The following is an 18652-nucleotide window of genomic DNA, read 5'->3' on the forward strand; positions in this document are numbered from 1 at the left end:
AAGTCTGGCCGATTCTCCCTCTGAATTCTGCCTCCCATCTGTACCCCCCTTCCATCCTGGCTACCCCCACCCTGGTTTGGCCCTCACTACCTTTCACAAGGACTGTTGCTGCAATAAGTTCCTTAGGGGTCTCCCAGCTGACTTCCACAATCTTTTCTCCCCAACCCCCTACACGGTGATTTCCCAGAAGCACAGCTCTAGTCCTGTCACTTCCCAACTCTAGAACCCTCAGAGCCTCCCATTGTCTACTTTTTTTTTTTTTTTCTTGAGACAGGGTCTCACTCTGTCGCCCAGGCTGGAGTGCAATGGCGCTATCTCGGCTCACTGCAACCCCCGCCTCCCGGGTTCAAGCAATTCTCCTGCCTCAGCCTCCTGAGTAGCTGGGATTACAGGCGCCCGCCACCACGCCCGGCTAATTTTTTGTATTTTTAGTAGAGTTGGGGGTTTCGCCATGTTGGCCAGGCTGGTCTGGAACTCCTGGCCTCAAGTGATCCACCCGCCTCAACCTCCCAATGTGCTGGGATTTCAGGCGTGAGCCACTGCACCCGGCCTGACTACTCTTTCCCTGGCAATTGCTGCGTCACCAAGCCCCAACCCACCCTGCTGAGTTTTCCTTCCAAGACTCCCCTCCCATCCAGCCGGCTTGAACCGGCCTCCAGTCACGTTGTTTGTTCAGCTAGAATTTTTCTCTGCCTTCTCTTCAAGGCCGCTCAAGCTTCATGAAGCGGTTCTTTATTCTGACTATGCCCACTTCTCTCATTTCCCTCATCACCCGGCCCCGCTCCACATACTGCATTTATCTATAAACTCCTGAGAGCCAGGAGTTTAGCCTGAAATCCTAGCTTCCTGGTTAAGAGCTGAAATGCCTTCGCACGGCGTGCAATGGGTGAACCCCACCGCCTGCTTTCTAACGGGTCCAAGCCGCGGGCAGGGGCCTGTGTTACGGAGCCGCATGACACACCAGGCCTACTGCTGGACCCCAACAAGCCTAGCTTCTGTGAATCCAGCTGTCCTCACAAACTGTCTCTTCGGGACACAAGCCCATCAGAGGCTTCCGTTTTCCTTTCATAAGATCTCATAACCGTCAGCTGATACCTGGGACAGGCACAGCACACATAGGTCATTCTAGAAATATTGGTGGTCTGAACAAACTCTGAGCTGGAGAGGACATGAGAATGATAGATCCGATTCCTTCTCTCAACAGAAGAAATCAAGGCACAGAGAAGGGAAGAAAGAGACTCGCCCTAAGTCCCACAGCAAGCAGCAGTACTGGAGCCAACACGGAGGCCCCCCGGTTTCACGGTCAGGGCTCGCTACGCTACACCCTGAACGCAGACCCAGGGCAGCGGCCTCGGCCGCCTGAGGCCACTGCCGAAGACTTCGCCGCCAGTCGTAACATCACGTTACTTCTGTCCCTCGCCTCACAGACTCCTTCGCTCTTTCCACTACAGCGAGAGGACTTCTCCAGGGCCGCATCACCCTGCGGAGGGAGGAAGACACGGTCTCTCACGAAAGGGTCTCCAGACAGTTCCGCTGCTCCGGGAGCAGCCCCCGGCCCCGCCCCCGCGTGCGCCTGGCCCCACCCCCAAGCGCTCCATGACCAGCCTCCACGTGCATCCGCCCCAGACAGGCCAGGCCTGGGAGGAGCCGAAGCCCCACTCCCCGCCTTCTTCATGAGATCGTCCCTATTGACGTCGACAGACAGAAGCCGCGTCCAGTGAGAAGGAAAGAACGGCCGCCATAGCCCTATGGGCTGCTACAACACCAAAACGCATCCACCTAACTGGCTGACGCTACACCTTGGTCTTTCCGGGTCCTTGCACGCTTCGCTCCAACTCCTGCAGAGCTGAGCCCGAAGGGAATCCGGAAGGGACACGCTGAACAGGTAGGACTGTGCTGCCTGGGGTGCCTACTGGCGTCGATTCGAGGGCTGCCGCGCTCCCGCTGCAGAGCTCGGGGTGGGAGACAGGCGCGGCGAGGAAGGCCAGGGAGAGGGGCGGGGAGGGGCGGGGAGGAGTGAGCACGTGGAACGCCGGCGCCACCGGGCCTAGGTGGCAGCTGGGCCGGCGCGCTCCGCCCGTTCTGGGGCGCGTGGGGCCCTCCGGCCGGATCAGTGCTGCAACCGTAAACACGCAGGGAGGGCACCCCGAGTGTCGCCGCTGAGGGCGTTTCTCTAAGCGCTTCTCTGAGCCCTGCTGCTGAAGGCCCCACCCGACCCCTGGCGGGGGCTGGGCTGCGGGCCTTGGGGCGGTGTCCCCCGTGAATGTTCAGGTCAGCATAACAGGTAAGGTGTGGTTGAAGCTTACGAAGTGGCCGGCTCTGTGCTGCCGGCTTCACAGGCGCTAACTTTTGCCAGCGCTATGATGTGCTTGTCAGACGCAGAAAGGGGTGCAGTTTGGTTGTCCGTCGGGGTAGCGCACAACTAGCAAGTGATGGGGCCTGGGTTTGGCCCTCGCCTCCACTCTGAGTTGTGTGTTAGCGAGAAAGCCAGTTCTTCCACGCCTCGTGGGCTCCCCGGGGGCTTCAGAAACCATGACGCCTTTCACCATGGTGTTCTACAGGCATTGTCTTGTGACTCCAGCAGCGCAGCCAGAAGCAAAGAAAACTGAGGGGACAGCTTCCTAGAGGAAACAATTCCAAAGTCCCAAACTCTGATTTTAAATAACGATGGAAATTAGAGTCGCGGTGGTGTTTTTTTTTGTTGTTGTTGTTGTTGTTTTTGAGGCGGAGTCTCGCTGTCGCCCAGGCTGGAGTGCAGTGGCGCGATCTCGACTCACTGCAGCCTCCGCCCCCGGGGTTCACGCCATTCTCCTGCCTCAGCCTCCCGCGTAGCTGGGGCTACAGGCGACCACCACCTCCCCCGGCTAATTTTTTGTATTTTTAGTAGAGACGGGGTTTCACCGTGTTAGCCAGGATGGTCTCGATCTCCTGACCTCGTGATCCGCCCGCCTCGGCCTCCCAAAGTGCTGGGATTACAGGCGTGAGCCACCGCGCCCGGCCTGAGGTGGTGGTCTGTGGGTAACCAGGCCTGGGGGTCCTACCAACAGAGGTGGAATCCCTGTTCCACCATTTAACTTACGCTGGGTATGGTACCTAGTCCTGTAAGCCTGTTTCCTCATTTGTAAAATAGGATTGAAAATACCAACTCAGGGTGGGCGTTAGTACAAAGCTTGCGCCTGAAGTATTTCTTAAATAAGTGTTAAGAGAAAATTTTGTTGTTTTTTAAGTCAGCTGTCTAAAATGTTGTTTTACAGTGAACAACTCCTAACTGCTGGGACTATAGGCATGCACCACCACACCCGGCTAATTTTTAAATTATTTGTTAAGATGGGGCGGAGGGGTGTCTCACTATGTTGCCCAGGCTGGTCTTGAACTCCTGGGCTCAAGCTATCCTCCCACCTCAGCCTCCCAAAGTGCTGGGATTAGAGGCGTGAGCCACCGCCCTGGCCTGTAGAAGCTACTTTGTATTCAGCTTTACAGACCAGTGGCGTTAGCGTTTTGCACATTACAGCCCGCTAGTCTACAGAATCCCCCCACTTTTTTTTTTTTTTTTTTTTTTTTTTTGATACGGAATTTCACTCTTGTTGCCCAGGCTGGAGCACAGTGGCGCGATCTCGGCTCACCGCAACCTCCGCCTCCCAGGTTTAAGGGATTCTCCTGCTTCAGCCTCCCGAGTAGCTGAGACTACAGGCGCACGCCACCGCGCCCGGCTAATTTTTTGTATTTTAGTAGAGACAGGTTTTCACCATGTTGGCCAGGATGGTCTCATATATCTGCCGACCTCGTGATCCGCCCGCCTCGGCCTCCCAAAGTGCTGGGATTACAGGCATGAGCCACCGCGCCCGGCCAGTCTACAGACTCTTACAAAATTCCCCTGTTGTTGGATATCTAGGATGTTTCTCACTTTAACTATTACAGCATGGTGTAGTAAACATCCTTTATATATATATATATATATATATATATATATATATATATATATATATAGTTCACATACCCTAAAATTAACTTTTTTAAAAGGGTTCAATCCAGTGGGTTTTTTTATTATTATATTGGCAAGATTGTGCAACCATCACCACTGTCTAATTCTGGAACATTCTCATCCGCCCAAGAAGCAACCCCGCGGCCCCAGGGTGCCCCAGTCTCTGAGCCCCGGTTGTTGGGCTCCAGTCCAGGGCCCCTAACCATGTGCTAAACAATATGGTGAGGCTCAGCCTGGAAACCAGAACAGCCCCGAGGCCCCCAAACTGGAGAGCCCCAAGGGGAGATGGAGCCCCTCCCCCATTCTGAGTTTTGGCCCCGTGCTAAGGCTGGACCGACCCCCTGTGCTGTCAAGCCTACCTCCCAGGGGAAGGCGAGGCCAGCCCCGATGTGTGCGGGCTGCCATCCCCCACACTTGGCTCCGGGGCTGGCCGGTGTTGGGCGTCCCAGCACTGCGGGCGGCACGGAAGCTCGGGGCTGCTCCCTACTGGGTGTAGCGCACCCCGCCCCCCACCCCGCCCAGCCTCCTCTGGGCCTGCGCCTTGTGCCTATTGAGGCCAGGCCTGGAATGGTGCCCTGGAAGCAGGGAAGAGCCTGTAATTCCGGAAGCTGCGGGCTCCCAAACCAGACACCATTTTGGAGACCGGTGCAAAAATGTGTGCCGCTTTTGTGTGGAAAACTGCTAGACTGTGAGAGAGAGCCGACCTCCTCATGCATGAACCTTTACAGAGGGTGGTCCACATATTCTGTGCACTACATACACATACGCTGGGCACATACTGGCTTTCTGTGTTAAATCTCAGAATTGCTGCCGCGCGTGGTGGCTCACGCCTGTCATCCCAACACTGCGCCAAGGCAGGAGGATCGCTGGAGGCCAGAAATTCGAGACCAGCCTGGGCGGCAACAAAGCGAGACCCCGTCTCTACAAAAATATTTTTTATTTTTATTTTATTTTTCTGTCAAGCTGTTCTTTATTTCAGGAAGAGGGCAGGGGAGGGGGCTCAGTCTTTCTTGGCAGCGGCTTTCCTCATGGCAGCCAGTACCTTGCTCAGCTCCTCCCGCTTCCTCTTGGCACGGATGTGCGTCCCCACCTTTTTCTTGATGAACTTGAGGGCCCGTTTCTCCTTGGAGACCTTCAGTGACTCCATGGCGCGCAGCTCGTACGAAGCGAAGCCACACACCTCCCGGATCATGTCCCGCACAAACTTGGTGCGTTTGCTCAGACGCCTGCGGCGGCGGCTGTGCCTGGGCTTGCTCACGTTCTTGGTCACCTTGTGGCCCTTGTTGAGGCCCACGGCCATAAGGTAGCGCAGAGCCATGGCTGCTGCTCTCCAATGGCGGCCGTGGCGGAAGGCCAAAAATATTTTTTAAATTAGCCTGGTGTTGTGGCTCGTGCCTGTAATTCCGGCTACTCCGAGGTTGAGGCAGGAGGACGGCTTGAGCCGGGGAGATGGAGGTTGCCGGGAGCGGAGATCGCGCCACTGCACTTCAGCCAAAAGGGGGGTAGGAGGGAATAAGTAAATTAAATAAATAAAGTGGTATCTCACTGTGGTTTTGATTTGCATCTACCTAAGGACTAATGATGTTGGGTATCTTTTCATGTGCCAGTTGGCTATTTGTGTAGCTTTTTTTTTTTTTTTTTTTTGAGACGGAGTTTTTTTTGTTTTTGTTTTGTTTGTTTTTGAGACGGAGTTTCGCTCTTGTCGCCCAGGCTGCAATGCAGTGGCACCATCTCGGCTCACTGCAGCCTCCACCTCCCGGGTTCAAGCGATTGTTCTGGCTCAGCCTCCCAAATAGCTGGGGCCACAGGCGCCCGCCACCACACCGAGCTGATTTTTGTATTTTTAGTAGAGACGGGGCTTCGCCATGTTTATCAGGCTGGTCTCGAACTGCTGTCCTCAAGTGATCCACCAGTCCCAGCCTCCCAAAGTGCTGGGATTACAGGCGTGAGCCACTGTGTCCGGCCCTAAATAATGTCTTTCGATGCACGGAAGTTTTCAATTTTGATGAAGCCCAATTTATGTGTGTATGTGTGTGTATATATATATGTAGTGTGTGTGAGTTTTGGGTGTCATATTTGAGAAATCATTGCCTAATCAAGATCATGATGATTTATACCTTTGTTTCCTTCAAAGAGTTTTACAGTTTTAGATCGAGATCCATTTTGGTTCATTTTTGTCCCATATGGTATGAAGTAAGGATCCAAATTCATTCTTTTGCAGTTTGATATTCAAATGTCCCAGCAGTTGAAAAGACACTTCTTTCTTTCGTTGAATGGTCTTGGCACCTAGATGAAAACCAGTTGACCATAGATAGGCATATGGGTTTATTTCTGGTCTCAATGCTACTCCATTGATCTATATTTCTATCCATATGCCAGTAACACAGTGTCTTGATTACTGTAGCTGTGTAATGAATTTTGAAATTGGGAGGTGCGAGTCATCCCAACTTTGTTCTTTTTCAAGATGATTTTGGGTATTCTGGGTCCCTTGCATAATATGAATTTAGGATCTGCTTTTCCATTGCTAAAAAAATGGCATTTGGAATTTTGATAGGGATTGCATTCAATCTGTAATTTCTTTCAACAGTGTTTTATAGTTTTCTGTGTACACGCCATATATTAATTTTGTTAAATATATTCCTAAGTACTTTTTCTCTTTTTTTTTTTTTTTTTGTAACTGAGCCTGAGCAGGACCAGAGGAGTGCTTTATTCTTTTTGATGCCATTGTAAATGTAACTTTTCTTTCATATTCAGGCTGTTCATTGCCTGAACCAGTGTATAGAAATACAACTGGTTTTTCTATATTGATCTTGTATCCTGCAACCTTGCTGAATTCATTTGTGAGGTCCAGTAGATTTTTGGTGGATTCTTTAGGATTTTCTGTATATAAGATCATGTTTGGTTGCCTTTTCTTTGTCTTGCCTAATTGCCTGTCTAAAACTTCCACTACAATGTTGAACAGATGTATTGAGAACCAACATCTTTGTCTTGTTCCTGACCATAGAGGGAAAACTTTGTCTTTGGCCACTAAGTATGATGTTAGGTGTGAGTATTTTGTAGATGCTCCTTATCAGGTTGAGGAAACTACCTTCTGTTTCTAGTATGTTGAGTGTTTTTTTAATCATGAGAGGATGTTGCAATTTGTCCAGTGCTTTTTCTGTGTATCAATTGAGAAAATCATGTGAGGTTTTCCCCATCTATTAGTATGGTATATTGATTGATTTTCATATGTTGAACCAACCTTATATTTCTGAGATAAATCGCACTTGGTCTTGGTATATAATTCTTTTTATATGCTCCTGGATTTTGCTTGCTAGCATTTTGTTAAGGATTTTTGTGTCTCTGTATTCATAATCCATACTGACCTATATTTTTCTTTCTTTTTTTTTTTTTGAGAGATGGAGTCTTGCTCTGTTGCCCAGGCTGGAGTGCAGTGGCATGATCTCGGCTCACTGCAACCTCTGCCTCCCAGGTTCAAGCGATTCTCCTGCCTCAGCTTCCCAAGTAGCTGAGACTACAGGTGTGCACCACCACGCCTAACTAATTTTTTTGTATTTTGGTAGAGATGAGGTTTCACTCTATGTTGGCCAGGCTGGTCTTGAACTCCTGACCTCAGGCGATCTGCCTGCCTTGGCCTCCCAAAGTGCTGGGCTTACAGGCGTGAGCCACTGCACCCGGCCTTGACCTATATTTTTCTTCCTATATCTTTGTCTGATTTTGGTAACAGGGTAATACTGGCCTTATAAAATGATTCGGAAAAATGTAGTAAATATCTTGGAATCATTTTTGTAGGAGCAGTTCCCAGAAGGAAGGCATGTACATTTGTAAGTTACTTGATAAATACTGTCCATTTTCCAAAAAACCAAATTGTGTTTATTTGTGATTAACATTGCCTTTGCAGAATAGTAGTCTCTTAGAAATTATAATTCTTTATGCCTTGAGGTACTTAAAAGTTTCTCTGAAAGACAAAGGCAAGCCCAACCTTCTGCAACACACCTGATTTTAACATCTAGAGCAGCTCCAAAGGTGCTAGATGCAGCATGTTACCAGCAAATTGTTTTCGAGTGCTTCCTACATAGAACAGGTTTTCTCAGCTTTAGCACTGTTTTGGGCCAGGTAACTCTTTTGTTGTTGTTTTTGAGATGGAGTCTTGCTATGTTGCCCACACTGGTCTCAAACTCTGGACTCAAGCCATCCTCCCACCTCAGCCTCCCAAGCAGTTGGAACTGCAAGTGTGAGCCATCACACCCAGCTGAATAATTTTTTTTTCTTTCTTTCTTTCTTTTTTTTTTTAATGTTGTTTGTTTGAGACGGGATCTTGCTATGTTGCGCAGGCTGGTCTTGAACTCCTAGGCTCAAGCAATCCTCCTGCCTCGGCTTCCCGAGCAGCTGGGATTATAGGCATCAGCCACTGCACCCAGCCCTGGATAATTCTTGCTGAAGAATGTGTGGAAGCTGCCCTGCGCATTGTAGGGTGGTTAGCAGCATCCCTGGCTTTTACCCACTAGGTGCTAGTAGCAGCCTACCCCTCCTTCTCCCGAGTTGTGACAAACAAAAATGTCTCCAGACATTGCCAAATGTCCCCTGGTGGGCAAAATAATCCTTAAGAAGCACTGATCTACAAACTGTGATGCATACTGGGTTTTATATTATTACTAGATAAAATTGTCTCTGATGGCCAGGTGCGGTAATCCCAGCACTTTGGGAGGCCGAGGTGGGCAGATCACAAGGTCAGGAGTTCGAGACCAGCCTGGCCATTATGGTGAAACCACATCTCTACTAAAAATACAAAAATTAGCCAGGCATGGTGGCACGCGCCTATAGCCCCAGCTATTCGGGAGGCTGAGGCAGAAGAATCGCTTGAATCCAGGAGGCAGAGGTTGCAGTGAGCCGAGATTGTGCCATTGCACTCCAGCCTGGGTGACAGAGCAAGACTCCATCTCAAAAAAAAAAAAAAAAAGTCTCTAATTCTCACTGTATACCATTACCACTTTGGTGCCATTTGTCCCAGTCCATGTCACCATATCCTGTTTACTTTCAAATCTGTCTCTTTAGGCTCAATTTCTCTCTGTATTCTCAGACCCGTATTTCCCATTGCCTGCATCTTGAGATTGATTTGTTCAAAATCAGACTTACTCTCCTCTCCCCAAAGTGTTCTTCCTTTATTCTTAGTCTCCCTGCTCATGACTCTACCAGTTATTCACTTAACCTTTCTCAACTCCTCTCTCCACCTCTCCCATGAAATTTGCTGCCTAAATCTAAATCCAGGCTCCGCTATCCCAAGTACCATGTCCATAATGTGTAAGCGAGTTCATCTCACCTGGCTTGCCACTGCAGTTCTTACTTGTCACCCCATGCCGCTGCCTTTCAGGTGCCCTTTCTTAGCAGCTCTAATCATGTCACTCCTCGCACACCCAGAGTCCTCATGATCATGCCCTGTCTGCCTCTGCAGGCTCATCCCCCCCGTTTCTTGAACTTCAGGCTCTGGCCATACCAAACAGCCTGCAGGCCCCCCGCCCCCACTGCCTTACGTGGCATTTTCTTTTTTTTTTTTTTTTGAGACGGAGTCTCGCTCTGTTGCTCAAGGCTGGAGTGCAATGGCGCTATCTCGGCTCACGGCAACCTCCATCTCCCGGGTTCAAGCGATTCTCCTGCCTCAGCCTCCCAAGTAGTGGGGATTGCAGGCGCCCACCACCATGCCTGGCTAATTTTTGTATTTTTAGTAGAGAAGGGATTTCTCCATGTTGGTCAGGCTGGTCTCAAACTCCCAACCTCAGGTGATCCACCCGTCTCGGCCTCCCAAAGTGCTGGGATTACAGGTGTGAGCCACCGCACCCGGCCTAATTTTTGTATTTTTAGTAGAGTTGGGGTTTCGCCATGTTGGTCAGGCTGGTCTCAAACTGCTGACCTCAGGTGATCTGCCCACCTCGGTCTGCCAAAGTGCTGGGATTACAGGCGTGAGCCACCACGCCGGGCTTGCCTGACATTTTCATTCTTCAGACTGCACTTATCTCCCTCCACCACCTCCAGCCCAGGCATGTGGAGCAGTCACTCCCTTCTCTCCCACCACACCTGGAGAGACCTGGGTCTTCATCCTTATCCTGTGCTGCAGGGGTTGGTCTGTGCATCTGTCTCCCATATTAAACAATCGGTGCCTCCAAGCCAGGTAGCACAGCTTATTATCTCTGCCCACTCCCCAGTGCCTCACATGGAGTGGGCGCTTTGTAAATGTGTGTGGAGTAGTAAGTGGAAATAACCCAGAGCAGAAAGAAGCTACCTGGGACTTAAAGTAGCCACAGGTTTTGTTTTGCTTTGCTTCAGTTCAGCAAAAATTTACTAAGCACCAACTAGGTCATGGATGCTAGGAATAGAAAAAAGAACAAAGTAGGATGTTTGCCTTACAGAATTCACCTCACGTCCAGTATGAGATGGGAGTATGAACAAAGAGTCATGCAGAGTGATGAGTGCAAACATGGACTATAAAGCGGCCATAGAGAATGAACTGTGTTTGTGTTTAGAGAAGACACACTCCCCACCCTTGAACAGGCTTCTTAAAAGTACTAGAAAGGTACTGTCTTCGTCCTAGCCTTTAAACTCTTTCTGTATTTGGAAGGCTTCTATTAGTATGTGACTTTTTAAATGATTTTTTTTTTTTTTTTTGAGACGGAGTTTCACCCTTTTGCCCAGGCTAGAGTGCGATGGTGCAATCTCAGCTCACTGCAACCTCCGCCTCCTGGGTTCAAACGATTCTCCTGCCTCAGCCTCCCAAGTAACTGGGATTACAGGCACCAGCCACCACACCCAGTGAACTGCTGTACTTTTAGTAGAGACGGGGTTTCACCACGTTGGCCAGGCTGATCTCAAATTCCTGACCTCAGGTGATCCACCCGCATCGGCCTCCCAAAGTGTTGGGATTACAGGCGTGAGCCACCACATCCGGCCTTTAAAATGATTTTTGCTTGACCTTGCTAACTACATTACTTGAGGTTGGCAGGCTCCCTTACCAGATTGCAGTGCCTGTATGAGTTAGGGGTGAACACATGCTCTCCCTGGCCCAAATTGGCATTCGCCAGTGATTTTATCATCGGCTGCGTCCTGCTGATTGTGCAGCACCCTATTGAGGATAATGGTGTGAGTGGGACACAGTCCTGCCTCCTGTGGGTGATCTGAAGTCTTTGACTTACCAGTTCGTGTGTTCTTTGCTGTATTCTTGCATTGTTACATAATTAAACAAATTAGAATCATTTCATATACAGAATATGCACTCTAAAGAAATTTTGACCTTTTTATAGAGTTGGTAATAATAATAATCTTTATGTCAGTAGAGCTTATTTTTCCTATCGGTCTTTTTCTCTTTTTGAGATGGGGTCTCACTCTATTGCCCAGGCTGGTCTCAAACTCTGGGCTCAAGAGATCCTCCCACTTCAGCCTCCCAAAAGTGCTGGGATTACAGGCATGAGCTACTGCATGCAGCCATTTTCCTACCAGTCTTAACACTGGCCACACGTGCTTCCCTTCCTGTGCGCAGTCCCTTTCAGCTTGTAACTTAACTATTAATAAATACAACTGTATTCTTTAGCTGGGGTATAAGATAACTGATCCGTAGGGAAACCCACACATGGTGTTCAGGAGCCATTGTTTAGGACAATGAATAAGATAAAAGTTTTGGGGCCGGGCTTGGTGGCCCACGCCTGTAATCCCAGCACTTTGAGAGGACGAGGCAGGTAGATCACTTGAAGCCAGGAGTTCTTGAGCAGCCTGGCCAACATGGTGAAACCCCATCTCTACTAAAAATACAAAAATTAGCTGGGTGTGGTGGCAGGTGCCTGTAGTCCCAGCTACTCGGGAGGCTGAGGCAGGAGAATCGCTTGAACCCGAGAGGCAGAGGTTGCAGTGAGCTGAGATGGCGCCACTGCACTCCAGCCTGGGCAACAGAGTGAGACTCCATCTCAAAAATATATATATATATATACGCACATTTGGGCTGCAGGGGCAGGGATATTGCTTTCAGAGAAGAGAGTTATAGACAGGCAAAAGAGCAGATCGGGGGTTAGAGAGAAATCATGAACTCACTTTTGAACCTGTTGGGTCTGTGGAGATAGACACGAAGCAGCATAGGAACTTGGTGCTCAGTAGCGATATTAGGGTTGGAGCTGCATCTGCATTGGTAGATGAGGTGGTGTTAAGTCTGAAAAGAAAAGGATCTAGGACAGAACAATGGAAAGCACATACAGGGTGTGTGACCCAGGAGAAATGAGCAAAGGATTCATTTAGCAAGAAGAAAACCAAGAGAAAGATATTACAGAAGCCAAAGGAAGAATGTAGCCTCCTGGTGCCACATGTTGCAGGAATAAGGGCTAAAAAGAGACCACTCACTTTGGCAAGTAGGTAATCAATAGCAAGAGCATTTTAGTAGAAAGGCGAGGAGAGAGGAAGCTTGACTGCAGTGGGTTGAGGAATATTGGGAGATGAAGACATTGAATTCGTAGATGTAGACCATTCTTTCAGAATATGCCCATTTTTTTTGGATTAGAAATGGAACACTTACAAATGAAAAACCTGGGCATGTTTTTAAAAGCTGAGATAAGGAGAAGGAGACATTAACATATGGGGGAACAGATGTCTGCAGTTCCTGGGAAGGAATGAAATCAACAGCCAGGTGGGATGGGTCTCCCTTGAAAAGGAGCAGTGATACCTGTTGTCCAAGACAAGGAAGAAGACAATTAGTAAAGGCAGGTATTTGTGGAGCAGAAGGGAGTGAAGTTAGGGGTTTCATGCCTGGAAATTTTTCTTTCTTTTTTTTTTTTTTTTGAGACAGTGTCTTGCTCTGTCGCCCAGGCTAGAGTGCAGTTTACAGTGAGCACAATCTCAGCTCACTGTAAACTCCACCTCTCGGGTTCAAGCGATTCTCCTGCCTCAGCCTCCTGAGTAGCTGGGATTACAGGTGCACGTTACAACTCCCGGCTAATTTTTGTATTTTTAGTAGAGATGGGGTTTCACCATGTTGGTCAGGCTAGTCTCGAACTCCTGACCTCGTGATCCGCCTGCCTCGGCCTCCCAAAGTGCTGGGATTACAGGCATGAGCCACCACGCCTGGCCGACCTGGCAACATTTCTGTGGGGTAGGAAACTATGTGGTCGACTAGGGGTAACAGGAAGGAAGTGGGAAGGATGTTGGGGGAGTGCTGGAGGCAGCCGTTTCCAGGTAAGGCTTGCTGTGGCAAATCTGATGATAACCCAGGGTGGCCAGCCTTTTGCTGGTGCTGAGCATGAAGCAGCTGCCAAGAAGCAAACAGAAAAGCCCATGCCCACACACAGAGATGTATGGATTTTTTTGTTTTTCTCTTTTAGGAACAGAAATGAAAAAAAGTCGCTGGCAGAGTAGAAGAAGACATGGGAGAAGAAGCCACCAGCAGAACCCTTGGTTCAGACTCCGTGATTCTGAAGACAGGCAAGTGTGCCGCTCTGGGGAGCCACTTTTGCCCAGTGTGCTTCTGGCATTGTACACATGGCATGTCACACGATCACAGGTGTGGAGATCACCTGGGGGCTCGTCCCAATGCAGGTTCTGATTCTGTAGGTCTGAGGGGTCTTGAGGAGAGCCTGCCTTCCTAACGTGCTCCCAGGGCATGTCGCTGTGGTGGGTCAGCCCACCGCACTGAGTAGTGAGGAGAGAGGACCACTCTCTGTTCTTTCCTAAGTGACCACGACCTCTGGCCAGAGCATTCGCCATAAAGCTAGAGGTAGACGTTATCTGAAACAACTGGAAAACCGTTTCTCCATTTTGTAGACTTTTTATGCAATACCTTTGTGGAAACCAAATTTCATTAATTCAGCCTAAGTCTCGGACAAGGATATACACTCATGCTTCGCTTAACAAGGGGGAATGCATTCTGAGGAATATGTTGTTAGGCAATCGTGTCATGCAAACATCATATCACATACGTAACACAAACCTACATGGTACAGCCAGCCACACACACCTAAGCTATATGGTGTAGCCAAGTGCTCCGAGGCTGCAAACCTGTACAGCATGTGACTGTACTGAATGCTAGAGGCGGTCAGTACACAGTGGTATTTGTGTATCTCAACATAGAAAAGATACAGTAAAAATAGGGTATATAAGATTTTTTTTTAAATGGTATACCTATGTATGACACTCCTGTGAACAGAGCTTGCGGGACTGGAAGTCAGTGAGTGAGTGATGAGTGAACACAAAGGCTTAGGACATTACTGTATGCTAGTGTAGACTCTAAAACCCTGTACACCAGGCTACATTACATTTATTTATTTATTTAAGAGATGAGGTCTCACTCTGTTGCTCAGGCTGGTCTCAAACTCCTGAGCTCAAGTGATCCTTCTGCCTCAGCCTCCCAAAGTGCTAGGATTACAGACTTGAACCACCACCCAGGCCAAGGCTACATTAAATGTATTTTAAAAATAAAGTTGGCTGGGCCAGGCATGGTGGCTGACGCCTGTAATCCCAGCACTTTGGGAGACCAAGGCAGCCGGATCACTTGAGGTCAGGAGTTTGAGACCAGTCTGGCCAACACGGCGAAACTCCGTCTCTACTAAAAATATAAAAATTATCTGGGTGTGGTGGCACACACCTTTACTACATCCTTCAGCCTATAATTCCCTCAGAAGCTACTTGTGGATTTACAAATCAAGTGTTTTAGCCGCAGCTCTATCCCAGTGTTACTGAACTAATCACCTCTGTCCCCCAAACCCCAGTTTCTCTGTCTGTAAGATTGTGTAGTCAAGTAAAATTTAAACTCTTTGTGCTACTGAATCCAATAAAGAATGAAATTCACCTAGCCTTGTAACTGCTGTTGTGCTGACAAATGAGCCCAGCTGGTAAAATTCTTATTGGCAGAGATTTCTATTTTTCCTTTTAATCTGGAAAATTCCACAAGACCTCACAAAATGCGCGAGTGAGAAGATAAGAAGAGGGAATCACTGTGACATCTGTCCTCTTTTAAAGAAAGAAAAAAGAATGAAAAACCAAAACCTTGCCCTATTTTGTTGTATTTGCAAGAGGGGATCAGTGCTTCTCAAGTAATCAGAAAGGTCAGAGATCAGAGGTGAAGGCTGCAGAACTGCCCGAATGGACCCCCTGCCCCCGTCAGAATGGCTGGAACTCAGAAGCCCTGGGCTGCAAGTTAACACAGCTGTGTGTCAACAGGTCTGACTCCCGGGCAGCACAGCCCGCTCACGATTCCAGCCACGGTGATGACGAGTCTCCGTCAACCTCGTCTGGCACAGCTGGGACCTCCTCTGTGCCAGGTAAGGCCACTTGCGGGGTGGGAATCCTGGCCCCTGCGCACAGGGAAGGCTGAGACCCGTTCCTGGCTTGGAAGGAATTCCAGGAGCAAATTGAAACACTCAGGGAAGGAGCTGGGTGCGTCAGGAATGGTGGTCATGAGGCAAACCGCCTCCCCCAGGACTGAGCACAGTCCAGGATGTTGCCTGACAAGGCAGCTCATCCCCGCCCTCAGAAAAGACAGGCAGCCACGAGATGGGGGGACAGGCCACTGGGCGCCCAACTCAGGTGGTCAGTTCACAGTGGTTGAAATTGGTGCATTTAATTTTTTTGTCTAAAGAGCTACCTGGGTTTTACTTTGACCCTGAAAAGAAACGCTACTTCCGCTTGCTCCCTGGACATAACAACTGCAACCCCCTGACGAAAGAGAGCATCCGGCAGAAGGAGATGGAGAGCAAGAGACTGCGGCTGCTCCAGGAAGAAGACAGACGGAAAAAGGTGGGCTCCTCACCCCTTCGCCCCCTGTCCTCTCCGCTCCTGCCAGCACCTGTCCATCCACTGTTGAAAAGGGTGCCAATTAGATGCCCCTGCGACACTTAGCAGAGGCACTTCAGGGGGTGTGGCTCTAGCTTTTCCCTGACAGGAGGAAGACAAGAATAAGAACAGCCAAGAGCCCCCTTCTTCCATCCCCGTTTTCTTGTTCGATAAGTTTTTTTTTTTTTTTTTGAGGCGGAGTCTCACTCTGTTGCCCAGGCTGGAGTACAGTGGCATGATCTCAGCTCAGTGCAACCTCCACCTCCCAGGTTCAAGCAATTCTCCTGCCTCAGCCTCCTGAGTAGCTGGGACTACAGGCACGCGCCACCATGCCCAGCTAATTTTTTTATTTTTAGTAGAGACAGGGTTTCACCATGTTGGCCAGGTTGGTCTTGAACTCCTGACTTCAAGTGATCTGCCTGCCTCAGCCTCCCAAAGTGCTGGGATTACAGGCGTGAGCCACCGCACCCAGCCTTCTTCAGCAGTTCTAACATTTTGTCATTCCTGAAGGGATCTTGGGAGGCAGTGTGATATAATTTTAGTAACTGTTTTTTGGGGTTTTTTTTGAGACAGGGTCCCACCCTGTTGCCCAGGCTGGAGTGCAGTGGCACCATCTCGGCTCACTGCAACCTCTGCCTCCCAGGTTCAAGTGATCCTCCTGCCTCAGCCTCCCAAGTAGCTGGGATTACAGGAACCTGCCACCATGCCCAGCTAATTTTTGTATTTTTTTTTATAGAGATGGAGTTTCACCATGTTGGCCAGGCTGGTCTCGAACTCCTGGCCTCAAGTAATCCGCCCACCTTGGCCTCCCAAAGTGTGGGATTAGAGGTGTGAGCCACCATGCCCATCCCAGCTGTCTATTTTAAATAGAAGACCAGGATGCATGGTTTGGAATACAGGCCATCTTGTCTGTTTGCAATACAGACCAACAGGTCTAGACGCTAACATATTTTGTTGTCAAGGTAGGCAATGGAATGTAAAGTTCCAGCCCTGGGTCACCACGGGTGGAATGGAGAGTGGTGCAGACCTGTTTGCAGTCCCATTGCTGCACTCACGCACCTGGTGGCTTCGTCCCCCCGGGTGTATGTGGATGGGGAGCGTGGGCAGAGTTGACGAGCAGGCTTTCCCACTCACACTTTCTTCTGCTGGGCCTTTCCTCTTGCCGAGGAAGGGAGACTTGGAAAGGACACCGTCAGATTTTTATGCATATAATTTCTGCCAATTTAGTGCCTATTTCCTTCATTACGTCCTATGGAACTAAAAACATTCTCCATTATCCCCTAACAAATAAATCTTCATTGAATTGTTCTCTTTTTTGTAATAAATATAGATTGCCAGGATGGGATTTAATGCATCTTCCATGCTACGAAAAAGCCAGCTGGGTTTTCTCAACGTCACCAATTACTGCCAGTAAGACAATGCCTCTTTGTTATGTTTTCTTCATGAATGTTCTTTTCCTGTTTCTTATTTTCATGGTATAAGAATCCAGTCTGGATAGACCATGTGGCTACCCCGTGAAGCACCTGCACAGTTGAGGGGCTCCAGTTCACACCCTGCCTTCTGCTGCTTAAACCCACCCTGAGAAAGCTGTTCTCTCTAGAGCGAAGGCGGGGGACTCTTGCAGGAGGATAGGGAGAGAGGATGGGGACGTAGGCAGAGATGTCTATTCTCTGTTACTCGTAAGTCATTCTAGTAGAAGCTCCTACAACTTCATTCCCATGACATTTCTGCATCCTTCTTTCCCTTCTAATGAGTTGTCACCAAAAATGGGGCATTAAGTGGATGTGTGTGTACTAAACCTTATCAAAGTACTTATGATGGCTGATACAATTCTAACTAAAACCCTGTGAAATAGGCCGATACTTTCCCCCATTTCCTGAAGAAGAGACTGAGGCTCAGAGTGGAGTGATTTGCTCAAGGTAAAGCTAGAAGTGGGGAACTGTCTGACTCCAACACGTGAGCGCCCAGCGCTGCGTCTCCTGCCCCCACTGTACATGCGCAAGTGAAGAACCTGCATTTGAGGCAGCTTCCTGGGGCACAGCCCTCGGACCTTGGAGCAGGGCCCCTTCAGGAAAGGCCAGAAACACCGTAGGTATCAGGCAGGGCAGGCCCCTCCTGTTTTCCTCCTTCTGAGACAGAAAGTTAAAAATCTAGTTAGATCTGTTCCTCACCCTGCGAAACAAGAGGCGGCCGTATCCTGGGGCTCTTCCCGGCGGCGGAGTGCCCTCCAGACCATTGTTTCATCTCCCGCACTTTCGTCATCTCAGGGGAAGGAGCTGTACTGAATGATGCAGACACAACTCCCTCTAACTCCCACTCTTTGACTCTGCAAATGGGCCACCCACTTCTTCATTTTCATCTTCCTGAGCGTTCTGTGGGGAAACTCAAATTCGGATAATCTGGGATCTTGCTCAGCTCCATTGCTGAGAAGTACTGTGGAGCAGGCTGACGAGGAGAGATGGGCGTCAGCGGGGCAGGGAAGGCCAGAGACCCCCGAATCTTCTTCACGGATGTCAGCTTCAGCATCCATGCCCCCACCCTCTGTTTCTGCAGTTTAGCCCACGAGCTGCGTCTCAGCTGCATGGAGAGGAAAAAGGTCCAGATTCGAAGCATGGATCCCTCCGCCTTGGCAAGCGACCGATTTAACCTCATACTGGTGAGTGGGAGGGGGACACCTGCCTAGGGTGTGGCTGCCACCCTCTGGACACTTTGTGGCTTAGCGTTGCCAGTCATCAAACCTGGCTCCGGAGAAGCCAACTGCAATGAAAGTAGGTGGCATCTTCTTGGTTGTACGATTTTAACCTGCCTGCTGGCTACCCGCTGGGAGATGCTGAGCTGGCAGGCAGGCTGTGGGGCGACCATCATCACCCCCCA

General features: G+C 49.4%; 2 protein-coding genes across 20 annotated transcripts in view; one reads left to right on the forward strand and one right to left on the reverse strand.

Moving 5' to 3' along the window:
- The first annotated feature begins 1583 nt into the window (after window positions 1-1583).
- The window catches only part of DCAF4 (DDB1 and CUL4 associated factor 4), a 40795-nt gene continuing 23726 nt past the window's right edge, over window positions 1584-18652 (forward strand). For 5 of the 19 annotated variants that reach the window (XR_008620916.2, XR_008620918.2, XR_008620917.2 and 2 more), the window contains exons 1-6: window positions 2007-2284; window positions 13333-13432; window positions 15167-15267; window positions 15585-15742; window positions 17109-17188; window positions 18332-18434. Coding sequence is in view for 10 of the 19 variants with exons in the window: in XM_008977854.5 (XP_008976102.2) it covers window positions 13341-13432; window positions 15167-15267; window positions 15585-15742; window positions 17109-17188; window positions 18332-18434 (534 nt within the window). In the remaining 9 variants the exon portion in view is untranslated. Of the gene's footprint in view, window positions 1886-2003; window positions 2285-10385; window positions 10551-13332; window positions 13433-15166; window positions 15268-15584; window positions 15743-17108; window positions 17189-18331; window positions 18435-18652 lie in introns of those variants that run through there. The other 14 variants (XR_010109821.1, XR_010109820.1, XM_003824126.4 and 11 more) reach the window with 9 other exon arrangements.
- On the reverse strand, window positions 4599-10255 carry LOC100967948 (large ribosomal subunit protein eL36-like). The gene has a single exon (XM_055097775.1). The coding sequence runs from the start codon at window positions 5298-5300 to the stop codon at window positions 4983-4985; it is 318 nt and encodes a 105-aa protein (XP_054953750.1). The 5' UTR covers window positions 5301-10255; the 3' UTR covers window positions 4599-4982.

This window comes from Pan paniscus, chromosome 15 (assembly GCF_029289425.2).
Source record: "Pan paniscus chromosome 15, NHGRI_mPanPan1-v2.0_pri, whole genome shotgun sequence".
NCBI lineage: Eukaryota > Metazoa > Chordata > Mammalia > Primates > Hominidae > Pan > Pan paniscus.

What these genes read in the sequence shown, in the direction of transcription:
- LOC100967948 (XM_055097775.1), bottom strand. Translation starts at nt 5,300, where the DNA reads ATGGCTCTGCGCTACCTTATGGCCGTGGGCCTCAACAAGGGCCACAAG.